Source organism: Acomys russatus, chromosome 2 (assembly GCF_903995435.1).
Source record: "Acomys russatus chromosome 2, mAcoRus1.1, whole genome shotgun sequence".
Taxonomy (NCBI): domain Eukaryota; kingdom Metazoa; phylum Chordata; class Mammalia; order Rodentia; family Muridae; genus Acomys; species Acomys russatus.
In genome coordinates, this window is record NC_067138.1 from 90,602,708 (window position 1) to 90,624,480 (window position 21,773).

At 41.1% G+C, this 21,773-nt stretch overlaps 1 protein-coding gene across 7 annotated transcripts in view; it reads right to left on the reverse strand.

The window, feature by feature from the left end:
• Bnc2 (basonuclin 2) overlaps positions 1-21,773 on the reverse strand; it is a 413,267-nt gene that overhangs the window by 128,076 nt on the left and 263,418 nt on the right. For all 7 annotated transcript variants that reach the window (XM_051163958.1, XM_051163939.1, XM_051163947.1 and 4 more), the window contains one exon: positions 14,065-14,167. In XM_051163958.1, coding sequence (XP_051019915.1) covers positions 14,065-14,167 — 103 coding nt within the window. The remainder of the gene's footprint in view (positions 1-14,064; positions 14,168-21,773) is intronic.

Consider the following 21,773-nt stretch of genomic DNA (forward strand, 5'->3'; position numbering starts at 1 on the left):
TACCAAACTGCTCTACATTGATGACTGCTGGGACCAAAGACCCGATATAAAGATTTGCTCAGAGAGAAAAGGTTGAGAAGAAAGTCTTAGAGCTAAGAAAAAAAAACCTAAACTAACCAAGTATTAAATGCATGACTGAAAAAAAAGAAAAAAGAAAAAAAGCCCCTAGTCAGACAATGTATCTGTTGATGCTTCATTAACACAGCCTGTATGACCGAGAAGACAGGAAAATTGACAGCTGCCTAGCCTGCCCTCTGTTAGTGGACTGCCTGGCACGTGTGAGTTATCAGCGAAGCTTACATTCTTCCAGGGGTTAAGCAACTGGCATAGTGAAACTACTTTGTACATCACCAAGGTTTCAGCATTTAGAAAGCAAGTTTTGGCGGAAAAAAAAAAAACAAAACCAAATAACTAGAAGGGATATTTATTGCTGCTCTGAGTCCTGTTTACTAATCTGATCATGATAATGACTCTAATTTCTAATTAAAAAACGTCTATTAATCAGTACCAACAGACACAATAAAAAAAATCAATGTAAATTGTGAAATGTAGCATTGTTATTTTCTTTAGATATGGCTGTGTTTAAAAACCTAGTAATACAAAACGCTTGCCAAATTCATTTAGTCTCTGACTGAGGCACACATATGTGATCTTCTAATTTACAGCTTGCACGTACAGATGTTCACACTTAGTAAAAGGGCTTCTTAATAGCTTTTTTTAATTAAAAGTGTGTTGATAATAGGTGTTTTAAACATATCCAAACAACACAGCTGAACTGACAAATGCCTGTCTTCATGCCCCACCATGTCTCACATTGTGGCAAGATTTTATGAGACAGAAAAGGTTCTGTGACTGTGTCCCATGTATATAGAATAAATGTTACCTCCAAAGCTTCCATGTCAAATCTTTCCTTAATTTTTTTCTCTCTATGATCTTTTTCCAAGTAGAAAATGTTAGATTGCTACTAAGTTTACGTAGCCAAAAGCAGAACCACACAGCCGTTGCTTGCTGCCTGCATTTTTTCCTCTGTAAAACTTTGAACCCTATCCAGCTTTGACACACTGCCTCTTCAGTTAATAACTATCAAGTTTCCCCTTGTCTCCTGTCTACTTTTCTGTGAGGCAATTGCGCACTCAGCACCCCGAGATAATAACACACATCTATAAGATAAAAGCAATGGCATTAATGTAATTGTCTGCTCTCTCTCTTTAGCTTAATCTTTTTTTTCCTTCAGTTTTGACTGCCTGTGTGACACCTGTTTTTGTCTCCTCTGATCCTACGACAGGTTTTCCGCTGACAAGGTTTTTGCCTGACAGAGATTCTGCAGACAAGAACGTAATAAAATATGAAGAACTGCTTGTCAGAGTTTCTGCCAATGCTCACATGAAATAAAGAGAGAGAGGGAAAAAAACCCTTTCAGGGGCCCTGTGATGGTCGCGTTTGGCATGTCAGAAAAAAGGATCTCCCTAGCCAAGCTCTTCAAGCCAAACAGGTGTTTTCTTTTATGTTAGAAGTTGATTTGTTTTTTAATTTTTACTGATAGTGGAAAGCACGATCAGCCAAGGGGGAAAGCAAGAATTTCTTACTCTCATATTATTGCAGGAAAAGGAGTTTGAAAGAACTACCAACCAAAACAGAGTCATTTGACTCTAGACAGCATCTTCTAAATACAACAAAAATCCTAACATCTGTTAATGATCCAACAAAGTTAATCTCTTTAAAATGTACTTCCAGGTAGTAGAGCTATGAAACCACATATATACATATATGTGTGTGTGTGTGTGTGTGTGTGTGTGTGTGTATCTTACTTTGTGGTCTTAAGACTCAGAGATAAATTGAAAGAAAAACAGAGTAAAGATTCAAAAGAGGAATGAAGAAATGAGAATTAAGACAAGGAACCAGCATCCTTGCATACCTCAGCAAAGGGCTTCTGGGAAAGAAAGAGGCAATTAGGGAGCAAAGACGTACAGACAAAATAAATTTCCATACATCATTGTCTCACATAACATACGGAAGCTGTGACTTCAGGTACCAGAAGCATCTTAAAGATTAAGTGTCTATTTCGGTGCCCCCTGGCTCAGTAGGAGGGTGCCATCACACAGAAACTATCCTCCTGTAAGAGGCATTCAGCAAGGAGTAGCAAGAGCAGGGACTTGCTCCTCACTCTTGAACAGGGCATCACAGGAAGAACCACACATGTTGAATACTGTGGAAATGCTCAGATGGGAAGCTCAGGGAGAGTTCACAGTGGCCAAGAGGAGAGTGGAGCCTGAAGTGAGGCTTTCAGGTCAGTTCTAACCACCCTGCTGGTAAGCCACTTCAACCTAAGACGGGACTTTCTAAGATTCTGTTATGCACAGCTAGCCTACAGCTGCAAGATCACAGAAACAGGATTCCAGAATGGGATGGGGTAGGGAGAGGGAGCAGGGTTTCCTGTATCCTAGGCTGGCCTTGAACTAACTATGCAGGGAAGGATGACCTTGAACAACTCACCCTCCAGCTTCTACCTGCTGAGTGCTGGGATTGCAGACATGACTTGTGTTGTGTGGTGTTGGGATTGAACCCGGCACTTTGTGCATGGCAAGCAAACACAGTTCCAACTGAACTACACCCCCAGACCCTTGAGGTGGTTTTTAAGTTTAGTTTTTCTATTTCACTGATGAAAGTAAAAAAGTAAACATGATACAACTTTAGAAAATTTTATTCCATTTATCAGAGATGTTGATAGGTAACAATATAGAACAGTTCTCACTGACAATTTTATAACCCTTTTCGTTTAAAGCCAGCATCTCCACAATCTGGTTTATACTGACAGCACATCTCAGTTTGAACTTTTCACATTTCAAAGGAAGGGCTCAAAAGAAGACTTGTCTCCCAGGGCACTTTCAAAGAAAGCTTCCAATCCCACTTAGTCCAGCATTTCAGATGTCCCACACAGGACTCTAATTAAACCTGGAATTTCTCAACATTTAGAAACTGGACCACAAATGCTGTTCTTAGCTTGTTTAACCATTTTCCCCTATTTTATTTGGGCCCCTACAAAGGTATTATTCGGCCCAAATCAGTCAGAATAAACCTTAAGAGAATGATACCCCATTTCTTTAAGGGAGGTCAGGTAGGCTTTTGGATACTTTCAATGGGATTTGGTTACAGTTATTATTGGTCTTATCTAGAGAAAAAACAAGGTTAGACTCAGCGATGTCTCTCTTTTCCTTTATCTTCCATTCTTAGGTTTGGAGATAGTGGTTGAAAAGAAAGAAGGGGGAATATAGTAATATATAGGGAAGATGGAACAAAAAGTAGATTAGTGAATCTACGGCCTCAGTTGTCACTCACAAGGTTATTTTTAATTCACTGGTATAGAATTTTGTATATAAATGCAAAATAAGTTTAATTCTAGATACAGTGGTATAGAATTCAAATGTACAATTATTCTTCACACAATATATTTCTACTCTGAGGTATTGTGCCCATATAACTCAATTATAATACAAAGTTCACTTACAATACTTTGAAAGTGCTATTGCAGGCTGCTTAGGATAAGTAAGTTATACAAGTTCATTGTTAGCTGATCAGATCATGGTCATATCAATTACTAGCCTATTTTATCACAAGAATATACATCTTAGGTGTGGCAGATAGATACAATTCTATAGAAAGTTAAGGTAGGATAGTTAGATAAGGTCTTCAAAAACCTCAGAGGCATGCAGAGTATGGCATTTATAAATGTTTTTATTATTTTAAAGATTCACTGAAAATGAGATAGGTTAACTCCTGGCAACACCCAGCCTACCTTAAACAGGATGATGAGCATCAAAGAACTTCCTTATGGAGATGACTTCAAATGTGGCAAACAAGCCACTGGGGAAAATGTCCTCATTTCTACCACAGACAGAATTTTGCCTAAAATAGGGCAAGCTTGGATGCAGGCAGAGTTGACAGCCAAACTCTGCCAAGACAGAGTAAGAAAGTCCTCAATAGTTCCTGCCTGACAAATATATCTGTCAGATATATTAGGCCACAAGGCTGAAGAAGATATTCCAACGTTATAGAGAGTTTTGGGTGTCTCTGTCATCTTTTCATTTGGAAAGCTACTCACCTGCACTCCCGGCATACTCAAGTAACCAAGTTTATTCCTTCTCAAGTCTCTAATGGAGTTGAAGACCAGGTAGATTAGTTTTACAATGAAGCTTAGTTGTTTAGGGGTTATGATGTTTGTAGGTCTAGATAGCTGTTTTAAGTTGATAATGACAACATTTGATGGAGATTGATTTACATTCAGAATTTTAGAAGCACCAAGGTAGGAAAGATGTTTTCTTCAATGCTATCAAATACAAATAGCCAAAATACTAAAAATGTAACATTTATATAATTCCTGATTGTGTCATGGTTCTTCTTGCTAGAGGTAGTTTATTATATATATATTATATGTAAAAAAATAAAAAAATGTTTAATTAAAAAAAAAAAGAGTTGTTGTTAGACAGCCATGTCTAAAGTTGCCTTTACACTTGTTGGCCAACTAAGTCTAAGGTTGGATAAACTATCATTTCAGTTGGATGGGTTTGTGGCCTCATGTCTAGTGTCACGAACTCACCATCAACAAGTTGGGAAAATCAGGAAGTTAACTGAGGGATTCCTTTGCTACTAGAGAATGTGTCCCATAGAAGAGAACACAGCATGGATCCTGGGCCTTTTTTCTTTCTTGTTTGTTTTGTTTTGTTTTATTTGAGACAGGGTTTCTCTGTGTAGCCTTGGGTGTCCTGGACTCACTTTGTAGACCAGGCCGGGCTCGAACTCACAGTGATCTGCCTGCCTCTGCCTCCCAAATGCTGGGATTAAAGGCGTGCGCCACTGGGCCTCTTAACTGATGCACATCACCATCATCTCTTCAGCTCTGGCAGTAACTTGCTCTCTAACACAAAGTAATTTGCTTCTGTGCTCACAATGGATTAATTTGGGAAGATCTGAAGAGTGCAAACACTTAGGAAAGAATGGGATGCCTAAGCAGTATTTCGGGACTCTCTGTATACAGGTGAGAATTCTCTGTGAGATAGTATTCTTAGCTCATCACAATCCCATAAAGGAATGGAGGGAGGTTGGAGGAGGTCATCCGTTATGATACCATAGAGAGCAAAAATGGTGGGGATCGTCAGCACAGCTTGCTGTGCGTGAGTCCTTACAATTCAGGTGAAGACACTAGTTCATCTGAACAGCATATTCAATAAAAGAAGAGGAACGGGGGGTATTTCATTTATCACCCCTTCAATTTGTGTTCCGCTTAACCTGGTGAACTCTAGTTAATTAAGATGTTCCTATAAACAATTAAGCTTCCTGTAGGATCGTTAGCAAGATATAAAAATTTATGATGTAATAAAATGCAATAAAATGATAAAGTAGTGAGCCCATCAAAGCATGCACATGCGAAAAGATAGGTGTGAAAATAGATAAGAGCAGTTTTTACTCAGTTTCACCTATAACTGCTCCTGGTTTTCTTATTTTGTTTTTCAGCAATGATGTACATACTACAGTTCTTTTTAATTGGTCTGTACTTCTCAAAAAAAAAAAAAAATGACTCCTTGGCTAGAGTTGTCTCTGCTTTTGTTTAAATAAGGTCCACAAGACATGTTGGGGGCATGGAGCATCCACCGTCACCCTACAGTTTTGGGAAATGACTGCCCCTAAAGAGCTCTGGCCTTACAGCCAAGAGAAGTGGTACAGATCTCAATACTGAAGCCAGTCTCCTCCCACACTGTACTCTTGTGTTTGTCTTTGAACGGGTTCTCATGTATCCAAGGCTGATTGATGTCAGACTCACTATGCAGCTGAAAATGACCGTGATCTCCTGATTCTCCTGCCTCTACCTCCCAAGTGCTAAACAACTTAGTCTCATAAATGTTAAGGTTTAGAATTACTTTATTGACTTCATAATTGGATTCACAGCTAAAATTCTTGTGCCAAAACATTAGGGTAACTCCCCTCTCGTTTGATCTTCCTTCAAACCACGGTGATACTTAAGGTGCATTTCTATTATTATTTGAATTTGCACATGAAAGAACCAGAACACCGGAAATACATTAGTCTGCCTTCAGCTATCTTTTAGCTAGTCAACTTTGATATGTCGTATCTGTTGTTTTGATTTAGTAATGATAACAACTAACACTTTACCAAGGCTTTTACTATGTACACAGCATATGGATTTCTTAATTTAATCTTAAAGGAACCTTGTGGAGGAATTTTCATTATTTATATTTCACGGAAAACTGAGGGAAAACTTAATTACATAAGCTGGAAATGATTCTGACAGGGCTACAACAAGCTGGAAGCCACTCACTCAATGGCAGCCCCTTTAAGTCGCTTTCTGGCATTCTGTCTTCCCAGACAGAGTGCCCCTGACCAGCGAACCATCACTGTTGGAACTTAGGACACCAGACCTTGCAACACTCACCCCGCATTCCACAACAAAAACATCTGAGACGCTGGCAGGCAGAAGGGCCAGGACTTTGCAAAGAAGGCACTGTCTGAGCTGTGCTGAAACCGAATTTAACAAGTTCAAAGCAACATCCGAGAGGTGGGCAGGCCGAGAAGGCGCTGGGAACAAGCAGCCAAGGGACTCAGGAGAGAATAGCCCATGCCATTAATCAAGCACAAGCCTTTGCATCAGGACGTCCTCCCTTTGCAGCTTATCAGCCCCAATCAGGGAGGAGAGAGAGGCAGGAGAGGGCACTCTGCCCTCAGGTCAAGCAACAGTCTCCTGTGCCAGGCAGGAAATGGCTTGGGCTTACTCTCTCAAGTGAAGCAAGCAGAGAAATGTTCAAGGACTTTCCTCATGGAGAGACCAGGACCCTCAGCAGAATGCAGGGGCAGCCAAAGCTAGTTTCTCTAACCAAAGGATCTGCAGCTACAGTAGGAGAATCAGGCCTCCTGGAAAGACAGCTGCTTCTGAGCAGACAGTGGATTAGCACCCCCCTTTTCCAGAGCAGTGCACCACAGGAAGAAGACCGATACTAAAACAACAGGGGCCGCTTCTGACCCAAGCCCAGAAGCTCCTTCCCAAATGACCAAGCTTACACCTTCAGCCAGGCCATCACCACTGTGCTATGCTAAAATGCACTTTCAGTACTTTTTTTTTGTACAACTCATCAGACCCTAAACACCTGCTTTAAAAAAAAAAAGTTCTTCAAAAACAACACTTGTTACAGACCATCATCTCCATGCTAGTTAAAGTGGGGTACATTAATATATGAGAACATTATCTTCCTTTACTAAAAAAAGAGTTGGGTTCTCGCCCCTCCCCCCACTCCCGGTTTCCTATGTATCCTTATAATTCTGTAAATTATGTTATAGACAGTGCTGCTACATTCTCTCCTAGTGAACAGCAGAGCATAGAAATGCCATGTTTTGCTGTTTAGAGCGGAGGATTTTCCATCGAGAAGGGAGAAAACTGGCTAAGGAAGATGAGCTTACTGCTACCCACCAGGGAGAGTGTTACAGGGACACAAGATAACTGCTTGAGGGCAAACTGGCTTCATAAATGTTTAGACAGTTCTTAAGCTTAACATAGACTAGGACAAATAATAAAGATATGTGACCTCTCATCTGATAAAAACCGAAGGACTGGTTTTGATCTGCCCTGCTCAAATCTTTATAAAGTACCATGTCTACAATAAATTTGAGGAATTTGTAAACAGACTTCCAAAAGCTTGTGTTTCTAAATGTACAACTAACATAACCAAGAGTTTTGACTACAGAATGCCTGGATCCTGGGTTAAAATTTCATTTTACAAACTGAGTCTTAATGGGAACTTCACTGAAGCTTATGTTTAATAATTCAAAATACAAAACACCCAGCTACATCTGTGTGATGTATGCTTACATTAAAAAAAAAATACAATTTATTGAGATACTTTTTCTTTCTATTTGAATGAGGGTCTCCAGCCTAATAACACATATTAAATAAAAGCTGAGAATTCAAATTTAATGATGCCGAGAAGAAAAGTGACTTTCCATGAATTATACAAAGAAAGATTTGAAACTAGGGATGGAGCGATAGCTCAGCAGTTGACAGCACACAGTTCCATTGCAGAAGACCCATGATGCATTTCCAGAACCCACACAGGAAGGCTCATCATTGCTTGTGACTCCAGCTTTGGGAGATCCAATGTCCTTTTTTGGCCTGTACAACCCAGATGTACGTGTGCACGCATGCACAGCACCCAATCTTAAAATTAAATAAATCTTTAAAAGAAAGCTTCAAGCTAATGATATGAACAATAAGTCTTATAGTATATTAATTGATAAAGTCAGGTGGTATGTGACTCTAAATTACCATTATGTGCTGTAGGAACAAAAGTCACCTGGTAAAATACGTTATGTAGGACACATGTCTCATCAGCAGTTAGTGATAGGTGGTCTAGGTGACGCAAGCCCACACAGTTTACACTAAAAAAGCTGAAGGGTTTAGGTAAAATATGGGTAGGAAAGAAGCAGGCTAAATGAAGCAATAATTAAAATAACAATGTAGGGCTATGTTTTCCATAAATAACGGCAAGCAATAAACGGAAATTACATCTATAGAACATAATAAAGGAGTGGTCCCAAGAATTCCAGGGCAACAGCATTCTTAGAGCCAAAAGAAATAACACTCATCTTAATGCAGATCACCTGGAAGTGGATGAAAACGTCTAGCAGTCGCTCAGCTCGGTGGAAGTCTATTTCCTTTCCTTAGTGCTAACGTAGTCTATCAAGAAAATTATTTGTACTCCCATATGCAAAGCTCACGAAGCTGAATATTGTATTGTTTACTGATCAATTCTCCTGTCCTATCCTAATGTTCTCCTAACTCATCTTTCAAACTCAGCAACAGTAGAACTGATTTAGCTTGGGGAAAAGCTAAAATGGAGACGCTTCGAACTTCGAACTTCTGATGCTTCATCAGAAGGAAAAATTACTTCTAGTGCCATAAAAGGGAAAGTTACATAAACTACATTTCTAATATTTGCCTGAAATTTTTTATCAGCTATAAAGCTGATGTATACACCATTGCATAAAAGCAATTTCTCAATAGTCTTGGCTTATAATGAAATAGTTCCTAAAAATCATTTAGAATTCAGCTTAGTTTTACTTACACAACTTTATTTACCCTCTGATTTAAAACATTTAGAAATAAAGTCTTCATCTGGACCATGGACATTAAAATTAATTTACAATTAATAAATAAATGGCTCTTCCATCTTCACAAAGGCGACACCCCTGTTGGCAACTTGTCTCCTGACTGCCTTTAGAGAGGGGGACTGATGGGGACAAGTCACTTCCTAGCTTCCACCCACCTTCAGCCAGCACTGACAGATTCTAATAATACTGGCTAATTTTTAAGATTATGCCAAGTCTTTGAATGAGACTCAAGTCTGCAAGTAGCTGAATTAAAAAGTCTTGTGTTGGAAGAAAGTGAAAACATAAATTTAATTTCCTACCAACAAAAACGTTTTACAAGAAAGGGCCACAGTAATGTTCATGTCCCTATATTTTATTTGCGCTCTTGCACCAGTAGGGTTGGCCTTGTAGAAAAAAAACAACTTCCAAAACTTACTCAGATCATTTTGGGAAAATGGAAGAAAAGTCAAGGGAGGGAAAGCGCTAGGAAAGCAGGAGTAAAGTGAACTGGGTGGCAGCAGACTCTGAGCAGGAACATGACAGAACTAGAACCCCAAGCCCATGACCCTAGCTCTTACATACATCAGGTAGGTATCCTATACCAAAATAACAAGTTAGTTTTTCGTAAAGTTAAATTCAGCAGACTTTGCATTCAATTAGCAGGAGTTAACCTTCATGAAATGGGGAAAAGAGGAAGTCATTTATTAACTTTCGCTCAGTAGGAAAGCTTACTGGTATCCAGTAACTGTCCTGGGTGCCCTCATCCACATTCATCAGAGCTAAAATTTCAAGGAAGCAATTCGTAAAGAGTAATGCTGCCCCCTAAGTGACTCAGACATCCACGTTTTTCTAAGAGGACAAATTAATCTCTCTTCAAATATTTGAAAAAACAAAACAAAAAACATCTCTCCAAGGCCTCTTGACGGCAGCTAATGTCTTCAACTGAAGCAAGCTTAAGAAGCAATCTGTAAGGCTATTGAGTGTGCATATACACAGACATGAACATATGTGTGTGAGTCTGTGTATTTGCACATGGGGACATGTGCATGTTATACAGTAACACTGGAAGCTCAGCATCTTACACATTAACAACAGAAGAGATGCACCTACTCAAAAGAGATCAAAAGGTTTCTAATTCTTTCTTTTAAAAAAGAAGAATGTGTAGACTAGGTACTTGGCTATGCGTGTGTGTGTGTGTGTGTGTGTGTGAGAGAGAGAGAGAGAGAGAGAGAGAGAGAGAGAGAGAGAGAGAGAGAGAGAGAGAGAGAGAGAGAGAGAGAGAGGAGGGGTGAGGGGGTGAGGGGGTTAGGTTTAAATACCACAGTAACAACTAGAATGTAACCAATGCTACTGAGACAGTACTTAGTGGTGGTGTCTTTTTTTGTCTCATGAACTTTTGGAGAGAAACCACACACTAGAAAGGCCAAGTCCCTTCTTCCTTGTCCCAAAGACGATGCTGTACAGGTAAGGTGGCCAGAAAGCCTGCTATGTCTCACCTCTGAGCAGAAATAATTGGAGACATGACTTCAGGGTTTCTGAGGGGGGGGGGCATGGGGATGAAGCAATTAGTGGAAATGCTAGGGGCAAAATGAGTGGGCGGCTGCATCCCACTGCCAGCTCAAAGGCCAGGAGCCAGCCCTCACCACCATACTTGCCCTAATGAAGGGAGAAGGGTGGGCCCTGCCAACAGCCATGTATACACTTCAACTTATGTGCAGATATGTCCCTCCTGCGAGGTAGAATAAAGGTAAAGATGTAACAGTGAGGGAAACAACTGGAATCAATTTTACTTAGAGACGAGAAGCCCAAAAATTAGTATCTCAGAAAAAGAATATGTAATAATACGTTAGGGAGCAGATCTTACTGTAATAGAAATATCTTAGTCAAAATAGTGAAAACTCCCATCCGTCAAAAAGTCTCCAGAACACTCACTGGCCAGGACTAAGACATGTTTTTCAGGAAGGAATAAAAATAGCATTTGTGTCTTACTACCTAACTAATGTAACACGCACATGGAAGTGGGAATATAAAACAAATTCTAGTGACACAGTTGACTATTAGTCTCACAAGGCTCCCACAGTGGATAGATGATGCTGATACAAGAAGGCCCTGGATGGAAAATAAAAGCCCTTTGTTTAATTATTAACCCCTCTTTACTGCTCAACTGCTGTCCAGCACGTTATTTTTCACATTGAATGTTTATTAAAGCCTTCATTTTATCACTACTCTTTCACTGTAAGATTATAAAGTATCATTTGGGAGGAGAACTCAGGGCTTTGCAAATGCTTTACACATGCCCTAGTGCTGAGCTACACCTCCAGCACTAAAACCATCATTACTAATCATAACTCATATGAAAGAAAACAGGGTCATATTAAGTAACACACCGTTAAAGGAGACAGCCATGTTTTGTTTTGTTTTTTTCTTAGAAGAGTCTACATCGCACTGTCTCCAATGACCCCACATGATGGGTAAGGATCATAGATCTCCAATTATTATCTAGCAAAACCAATCTTCCAGGTAGGCATAGTGGTGCAAGTCTATCCAAGTGCACAAATACCCTCAATGAGGCACAGCAGTGCATGTCTGTAAGCCCATCACACCAAAGAAGGGATAAGAGGATCATAAGCACATAAGCATATGCTTGCACACATGCACAAGCCAAACACACACACATACACACACACAGCAGCACACATGTCCATATACACATACACAGCACACATGTGCACACGCCGATACACACACACACACACACACACAGTACACATGTCCATACACACATACTTAGCACACATGCACACATGTCAATACACACACAAACACACACACACAGTACACATGCCCATATACACACACACACACACACACACACATTTTCCTCTAGGAAACAAAAGAGCATGTCTGAAAAGTGTCATGAGCTGAACTGTGTTTCCCCAAAACTCATAGACTGAAGCCACATCTTGGCATCAGAGAATGTAGTTTTTTTCGGATATGTGACCCTAAATGTGTGACTAACTCAAGATGAGGCCCTTAGCATTGCCCTCAAAGTAAATTCTGCCCGGTGCCCTTGCAAGAAGAAGAGGTGCCAGAGCATCAGAAGACACCATGGTTCACTGAGAGGCAAAGACCACGGTAGGGAAGCCGTTGGAAGACCAAAACCCTTCAGAATAAAATTAACTTTGCAAACCATTTGACCTCTCGGATCTCCCTTCTAGAGTGTTTAGGAGGGCACCCAGTCACTGCGGAATAGTCTGTGGCCACACTGCCTCCCTCAGCTCATAATCCTTGATGCTTCAGGAAGTTTTGGGATGGAGGCCCAAGGAAACCAGTACAGGGAAAGTAGAGGCCACCTTGCAGCACCACACGGTCCACCAGCCAGCAGCAGTGTGTCTGTCTTCCACTGCAAGAAGGACTAAACATCTTGGCCTTCTTAAGGAAGCTGGGAAAAGATTTACCCTGGAAGGACTGGTTACAGTAGGGCACTGTGTCGTCCAAGCGTACTCCTCCCAGTCTATTTCCCTTTGCTATGTCTCTCTCTCTAGTGGAAACATGGCTGAAGAGGTCGCTCCAGCTCCAACACACATGCCCAAGCAAGTGAGGTACATGACAAATTAAAAACATTTCAAGACATGGCCTGGTGGTGTTACCTCAGCTCGTTCTAGAATAACATGACATTTATAAAAACTACAACCCACTGGATGTTTGGCACCACTTGGGAATGAGGAGTATGACCACTCGGGGGGAGCCAATACCCGAGGCTGTCAGAAAACGCCAGCCAGCGTTTCTTCTGTAAACATTACCTATCTTTTAAAATTACACAGTCTCGGAGGTGGAGAAAATGTCTGCTTCTTTCCATGTCTCTTTTGCTTAAAACACAATAAACATAAACCGCACACAATACTATGTTAAATACGCAGTAAAGCCACATTGATGGAGCAGCACTTTGCACCTGGCGAACGATCTGGGCACTTGGAATCTTTGCTTGGGCCTCGCTCCCTCCAGTGACACCAGCAGAGTGTGCCTCCTCTAATCCCAGTGCACACTGAACAGGGGTATTGACAGGTTACTTTTTCAGATACCAGCCAGTTGCTGACCACCCCCTCTAAACCATACAAAGTTCAACATCTGGAAGGATAAACTCAGCATACACGACAAGGCGTGCAGTCACTGAGGAGTTCTCAAGCAAGGCAGATCTGCCAGCTTCCCTCTGTGGTCCAGGCCCTGAAAGGCCAACTGTGGTATGTTTGAGTTTCCATCAGGCCTGGTACTCGCTGGCTGCTGCTGAGCTCAGTAGGAGCCCCGCTGCCCGGCTAGTCTATAAACAGCTTGCCCTTCTGCTGAGAGCTGCCTGCCTCTCCTTCCTGCCTGCAGAAAAGAATGTGCTGTTTTCGAGCTGCAGGATGAATGTTAACACTTGGAGCATAGCTGACCGCTCTCTCCGCCAGGTCAACAACTGCTCGTAAGAAAACCACACACCACATACCCTACCATACACACGACACAAACACACATACACCACACACCACACACCAGACCATACATACCACACCCAGAACACACAGCATACCATACACACACACACCACACACAAACACATACCACACCACACACATACTGTGCACACACACACCACACCATATAAATATACACCATATACACACACATACCATACACACACCCCGCCCCACACCACATACCATACGATACATGCCACAGACACACACACCATACCACACACACACAACACACCACCACACACACACACCATACCACACACACACCATACATACCACACACACACAACACACACAGCACACACATACACAATACACACACACACAGAGGCAGGGGTGGAGGAGCAGGGGAACACAACATAACAAGAACAAAAAGAGGAGCCCTGATTTTCCTCACCATGTGCCACCCAGCCATGTTTACACTGATCACAAGTCCGCAGGTTAATCTTCCCCGGCTGGAAACACTCACACGTGCAGTTTACCAGTGTGCAGCGGATGGCCTGAAAACAGAGGAGGAAGAGGTCAGCATCTGTCCGAAAACATTCCATTCCTCATTGTGCTTGGTAAAGAGTGCCCAACTCTATTTTTTATGGTTTTATGTTGGTAAAGGTCTGAAGACTTTTGAAAATCAATTTTATATCAAAATATTTTACAACAAAAGGTTGAGAAAATAAAGGGAATTCACAAACATGCTATTTTAAGTCTCTACATACAAAAGTAGAACCAGGTAAATGTGGATAAAGAATTATGTTTTCCATAGGACACTGGATTTGTAACTCTAGGTCTCTAAAAGAGAAAAACATGTCTGCTGCTGCTGTGTGCTTATCTACTTAAGTACGTCACAATGACCCAAAAGCCAAAGGCCCATATTCTAAGACACCAGCCAAAGCGTGTTGAAGAGAAGTATCTGTAAACGTAAAATACGGCACACATTATTAAGAAAATCCCTTTTACTGGCTTTTATTTAAATGCTTATAACTATCATTTCCCAATCTCTTGTTTTTTCCTTTGATTTTATTAATTCTAGCTTCATCACTATTTTGAGATAAAAGCAATCTTTTTATTTTAATGGTGACAAGAAAATAAGTTGAAACTTTATGTCGAGATTAGATATAAAACAGAAAAAAGGTTTACATGAAGATTCTTACACTTGGAAATGTACACTTCCATTCTAGAGCAATGAAACACACATGAAGTGTCTTTCAGTTCCACACTAGCACCAGCTCATATTACAAAGTGGATTCTTAGAAAGCTGCATAAACAGACTGTAAGTTTCTATGAGTGAAACCCGTGCTTAAGAATTGTGCCAACGCTGCTAACCTGTGTGCCCTTAGATATCAGTTAATAAATTTACATATGATTTCCAGTCACATGGGAATTCTAGGGACAGAGGGATTTAACTTATCACTCACCTATTACCAACCTACTATGAATATCTGGACTGCTGGGAAGCATCTCCCTAGAGATTTAGATGTGAGCAAGGGTGCCTGGCATAAGGTGGGGCCCCTCCAGGCAGGGTTAGTTAGCTGCAAGTGTAAATAGGTACCTGACAACTACATGTACATGTTTCTGAAAGCATTTGGGTCTTTCTATGAACTATTTCTCTTGCATCCGACAGTGTTCTAGATACTGTTAACCTGTTTGGACCAAGTCCATCTACAGCAGATAGGACTCAATGGATTTCTTCTCTCTACATACAGGCCATGCAGGCCGAACGACTTTCTCTTTCAGCAATGCTCTCTCTGTGGGTACCTACCCCCGTTTTAGATGTTACAGTCCTCAATCTCTCAGATATAATTTGCTTTTTTGTTCAGCACTAAAAAGACACTTGATTGCATGATTCACTTGTTAATTCAGAGTTTCTTCTAATGCCAATCATTAGATTGTACTTTGTCTAGGTTATTAAAGCTGGCTGTATGTTTAGTGACTAGATGTGTGTAAGGAGCAGTATTCTTCTATTCAATGTCTGATTCACATACAAACTGATATATCAGAACACGCTTATAAAGAGCTTCTTCATATAACATGCTTATTAAGTAGTGAACTCAAGATGTGATTGTTCTGTGACTAAAACAAAAGTTTAGGACACAATGTTTGCACTAAAAATAAAGTGCTTCACCAAGTATCCAGTAATAAATTCAGATGTATAGACTATATTAACACTAAAAATACTTAAAATAAATAGTATAAACTTTTATAAATATTTCTAAGCCTCTTGCTTTATAAAAATCAAAAGTGGACACTAAAAGAAACGATACTCCAAGAATACTATTTAACTCTAGAATAAATGACATCAGTCACTTTGAGTCATTAATTTAATATTTTATTTTGCCAAAAGATTTTACTTTATATCGTTTAGTGTAAACCTTCAATTTTAACAATAATCAAGATAAAAATCAAAGTAAGAGATGTAGGTTAGCTCTCCTCTCCCTCTCTCCTCCCTCCCCCCCCACCCCCACTGCTTGCTAACTTAGTCATTCACTCAGAATTTCTCAAATAGCTTTATTCATCTGGTGCACTCGGGAAATTAAATCTTTTCAGATGTCTACTTTTTCATAGGTTCTATTCCTTTTGTCCCCAAACATAAAACATTGGAACACCTCAATGCTTTTGTATATAAACACTTAAGCACAGGAATAGCCATTCTGTATTTCTATAAATTCCAGAAGGCCTATCTGTTTTAAACTCAGACTTGAACAGACTACAATTCCTCCTTAAGGGAATTACAGACACTTAAACAATATGGTCTAAATAAATATTTTGAGTAAGAGACTATTGTGGCTTCAAAGGAAGTTTTGTTTTAAATAATGATTTTGAAATAGCATAAAACTTTGATATACTATTTATTCACAACCAAACAGAACCAATGCAATCCTTTGCCAACTCAGGCACACTTGCAAAATAGAGTCATCATAAACAGCTGAATCTGGTTAAGCCTCAGAAATGTCCACGTGCTTCACTGAGCCGGTTGGAAAAGCTGCAGGGGCAGAGCCTCCACTCGTGTGAGCAGTGTTTCCCGCTCTGCTGAGACTCTGCAGAGGACCTGCCCATACTACACTGAGTGATGAGCTCTGAACACCGGAAAGGAGAAAAGCTGCAGAAGCTTCCCGACACTACTCATTGCTGACTCTCTCTGCAGGGAGCAGTGCTCAGGCTGCCCAGTGCTGCAGACCTATCTACAGGACCCTACTCACCTACCTTGTAACCCAGCTCTTTGGTTCTTAAGAACAAGCCCTGCAGGAGTGACCCTAACCACTGGAACACACCTTTTAACTCCACCCTCTTTCAGGCATTGAGGGAGAAATCCACGCATGCCCAAACCAGAAACTTTACTTCCTCATGCCCTTACATCGCCCTCATTTTAATTCTGCTACCTGCATTCTGTCCACGGGTTCTAGAAGCTGCTCTCTCTGAGGCAATGCTCTCGGCACAACTGCTTCCTCTTTTAATGTCCTTGTCCTCTTAGACCTTGGTGCAACCTACAACACTAAGTGGCCTTTATTCCAGAGCACTAGAGACCGACTGGCTCTTCTGGCAGCAACTTCTCTCACAACTGTAAATAAAGACGGGTGTTGCCCATGGCCAGGCTCTTCAGTCTTTTTCCACGACAGGGTTTCTCTGTGTAGCCTTAACTGTCCTGGACTGAATTTGGAGACTAGGCTGGCCTTCAACTCATAGAGATCCACCTGCCTCAGCCTCCTGAGGGCTGGGATTAAAGGCCTGCGCCACCACCGCCCAGCCTGACTCTTCATTCCTTTTTTCCTTTTTAAAGATGTATTTATTTATTATGTATACAGTGCTTTGCCTGCATGTAGACTTATATCCCAGAAGAGGAAACCAGATCTCATTATAGATGCTTGTGAGCCACTATGTGGTCGCTGGGAATTGAACTCAGGACCTTTGGAAGAGCAGCCAGTGCTCTTAACCTCTGAGCCATCTCTGCAGCTCCTGGCTCTTCATTCTTAACATGGCAATTTCATCGTCTCCTACAACTCCAACTACAATGCAAAACCTATCAGTTTGGAGCCAGTCACTGTGTTAAGTGGCAAGAAAAGGATGACGGTGCCCTTGTGTGCACATCTGCGCAACCTGGTATTTGCAGGCAGCATTAGAGGGCTTAGAGGGCAGACTCCAAGAACAAGAGTTGTTTCTAATTAATTAATTAATTAACTTTACATAACAATGGTAGCCCCCTCCCTAGCCCACCCCAGCACATCAAGTGACATTAGGATTGAGTGTATCCTCTTTCCCTGTGGCCTGGCAAGGCAGCCCCACCAGGGGGAAGTGATTAAAAGGCAGGCCACAGAGTCCACGTCAGAAACAGGCCCCACTTTCCTTACTAGGGGACTCACATAAGTCCAAGCTGCCTATCAACTACATCTATGTAGGGAGCCTAAATCTAGTCCATTCACAGTCTTGTTCGGTTGGTTCTTCTGTCTCTGCAAGTCTACCTGGGCCCTGATTCGTTGGCTCTATTTGTCTTCTTGTGGAGCTCCTGTCCCTTCCTGGTCCTTCTGTCCTTGTCCAAACTCTTCTGGAAGACTCCCTGTGCTCTGTCCAGTGTTTGGCCCAGAGTCACAGCATCCGCTTTGATCCACTTCTGGGTGGAGCCTCTCAGAGGACAGCAATGCTAGGCTCCTGTCTGCAACCATAGCAGAGTACTGTTAATAGTGTCACGGGGTGGCTCTCTCCCATGGGCTGGGTCTTAGGTTGGGCCAGGCATTGGTTGGGCATCCTCTCAATCTCTGCTCTATCTGTTCTATCTTTGTCCCTATACATCCTGTAGGCAGGGTCCATTTGGGCTCAAAGTTTTTGTAGGTGGGCTGGTCTTCCCCTCTCACCACCCAGAGTACTGTCTAGTTAGAGGGTGTCCTCTTCAAGGACCATGCTAGGAGTCCCCCAGAAGCCACCCTGTTGTAGGTCTCAGGCTCGTCACAGAGACACCCCATGTGCCCAGTTTCTCCTTTCTCTGTACGCCCTCTGTCCTTCCGCTCCTGCTCTCCCCAGGTCTGATTTCCACTTTCGCTCTCTCCAGGTCTGATTTCCACTCTCATTCCTCTCTGTGCTCCCTCGCCTACCCTGTTCCCTCTCTTCTGCTGTCTGTTTTATTTCCCCTTCTGAGTAAGATTAGACATCCTCCCTTGGCCCACATTAGACAAAGAAGAGTTGTTAAACAGGGCGGATAATCTATCCCTCTCCATTTATCTGTCCAAACAAGATCACACCTTATTTTTTGTTATTATTGATAATAGCTAGATTAACTGAATGTTTGCTATTTACCAGGCAATAAGCTAGATAACAAAAAAACAAACAAACAAAAAGAATTCTCAGAAAAGACCATGAGCTTGATGCTGTTACTCCTTTCCTTTCACCTATGTGGGACCTGCAGTGATGACTAAGTAAGTACCTTGCCTGAAGTCACTAAAGATTCTCAAACACAGGTATGTCTGGACCAATGGCTAGGAATCACTGAGTGCTGTTCCTGCTCTGAGATGCAGTCAGAGGACAGTTTCAACGATGGTATGTCTCTCTCCAAAAATCATCTGTCCTTGCCTCTCACTGGTAATACCTGAATTCCAGTTGTGATTTCCCTAGATTGTTCAAAAAGGCTCCTAACTAATTTGTTCATTCGTCCTTTCTCCTTGTTGAATTAACCTTCTCTTCATTTAGATTTTTCTGTATGGTAACTGTTTTACTTTATCTTTGCCCTCTCATCAGATTCTCGGCTTTGACAGTAGATTCCATCCCACACCTTTTCTTTCTTTCTTTTTTTCATTGTATTTGCTCATTGTATTTATGGTGCGGTATGGTGGTGGCGGTGGCGGCGGTGGCGGCGGTGGTCTGTGTGTATGCACATGCGTGTGTGTATATGTGGTGCATGCATGTATTATAACTGCTCCCTCAAGTATGCATGCCTGTGCTACAGTGCACACGTGGAAGTCAGGACAACTGATGGGAATTTGGTTTTCTTCTTCCACCATGTGGGTTTCAGAGATCTAAGTCAGGTCATCAGGCTTGATAACAAGGTCAACCTCAGTTACATAATGACTAGGAAACCATCATGAGCCGCATGAGACCCGCAAAATGAAGAGATTAAGGGAGGGGGATTCTACAAATACTCCTTTCACCTGTGCATAATGGTTGCCATGAGTTACATGTTACCTCTGCCAAAAGACTTAATTAACAGCATAGGATATCCTACTCGCAAAGGCAAAAGCTCAACAAAGGACAACTATTTATGATCTTAAGAAACTTTCTGTATATGTAGGAATGTTTTGGGGTTTTTTTTTTTCACTTGCAATTCTTGCTACTGTACAAAATTCCTTTCAGTATTTTGTCAGATGTGTGATATATATTTAATGTTAATGAATAAATGATTGAGTATATATGTATATATTACAGTGTAAGCTGAGGACAAGTATTATTATTTCTGTTTTAAGCCTCTATGGTATTAGTGGAGGAACTCCACCAATCACTATTCACTGGATTCCTCTACCTTTAATGAAATAAAGAAAAATGCACAGATTCAAATGTACATAAGAAATGGTGGTAGTGACACACAGGGTCCTGGCTACTAAGGGCGCTGAAGCAAGAGGATTATTTAACTTTAGGAATTTAACAATAACCCGAACAACATAAGCAAAGACCTATTTCAAAAAAAAAGTCATGCCTAGCTGGGCATAGTGGTGCATACTTTTAGTTGTAGCACTCAGGAGGCAGAGGCAGGTGGATCTCTGAGTTCAAGGGCAGCCTGGTCTACAAGTGAGTCCCAGGTCAGCCAGAACTACACAGTGAAACCATGTATCAAAAAACTAAAAAAACAAAAAAACAAAAAAACAAAACCAGACATGGCATATCTAAAACCTACAAAGTGAGGTAAGTTAGCTTACAAAATATTAATATGAATTTTAATATTAAATAAGAATGTGTTTTTGAGGTATTCTGGCCATATTCTGAAGATCTGTTCAGATCTTGATTAGACAGTCACTGAAACTAGCCTCTTTGGTTTCTTTCCTTACACTAACTGGCTCTGTCTCTGTGAGTATATGTGAACCAAACATCGAGGTTCTTGCAAAGTGGCATTTCTCAGGAAAGAAAACTGGTGTTTCTGTTAACACTTAATGTACCTAAGAAAGGAATTACACACAGCCTACACATCCGTTAGCTGTTCCTTATGTTGAAAGAATCACTCCAGTTATCTGAAACAAAATAACAACAAACAAAATAAGGCCATGAGGCAAACACAAACTTAAAGCACATACTACAGATTTAACCACTGTGAGTGGGGGCTCTGCAATTAAACTCAGTTTAGTTCTGGGTTTCGGCTTCCCCCTCCTCCCCCCTCCCCCACCAAAGAGTATTCATAGGACACTCTTAGTGTGTGAGACTCTGCCCAAACTCTCATATGAAACTAAAATTTCTTAAACTCATTTTCTCCTTGTTCTTTTCTTGGGGCAATAAACAGGATTCGTAACTTGGATTATGATATTTCACTTGAAAAAAATTTAATCCTTTAATACTGAAGAACGAATCCCCCATTGATTCCGTTAACTGGTTTCTACTGCGAACTCAGACAGTTTAATTTCTGAGTAGACAGTAACCGGCTGTAATGGTTAGAAGTGTCAGAAGCATCACCTGGTTTATTTTCAAGTCACCTTCAGTGTTGAGGATGCTTGCTGGGGCCTCCAACACAGCGAGCAAATGTCCCACCACTGAGTTCTGTTCTCAGCCCATAAGGAATTTATTTGTATTAAAATCAACCTTGTAGTTTTAAGGTCAAAACCATAAACATTTATGCATACATGTACCATAAACCAACAACTATCTCCCTATAAATCTTCAGGACAGTTTTTCTCTTTTTTAAAATCATGTGGACAATTCATAAAGGCTAAGTAAAGAGAAACAATTTCCACAGAGTATATGGAGTTTAGTCAGGGTCTTGGGAAGCCTATCTAACGTGCTTTGTAGAAGACTCGTGCTTCTAAACTAGCCAGTTCATGACAGCATTTACACAAACATTTCTATTATGTAAAAGCTGATGGACAACTATTAAGTGTATTTGTGACAAATATACACAATACAACTGTATGGGACAATTCCCTTTCC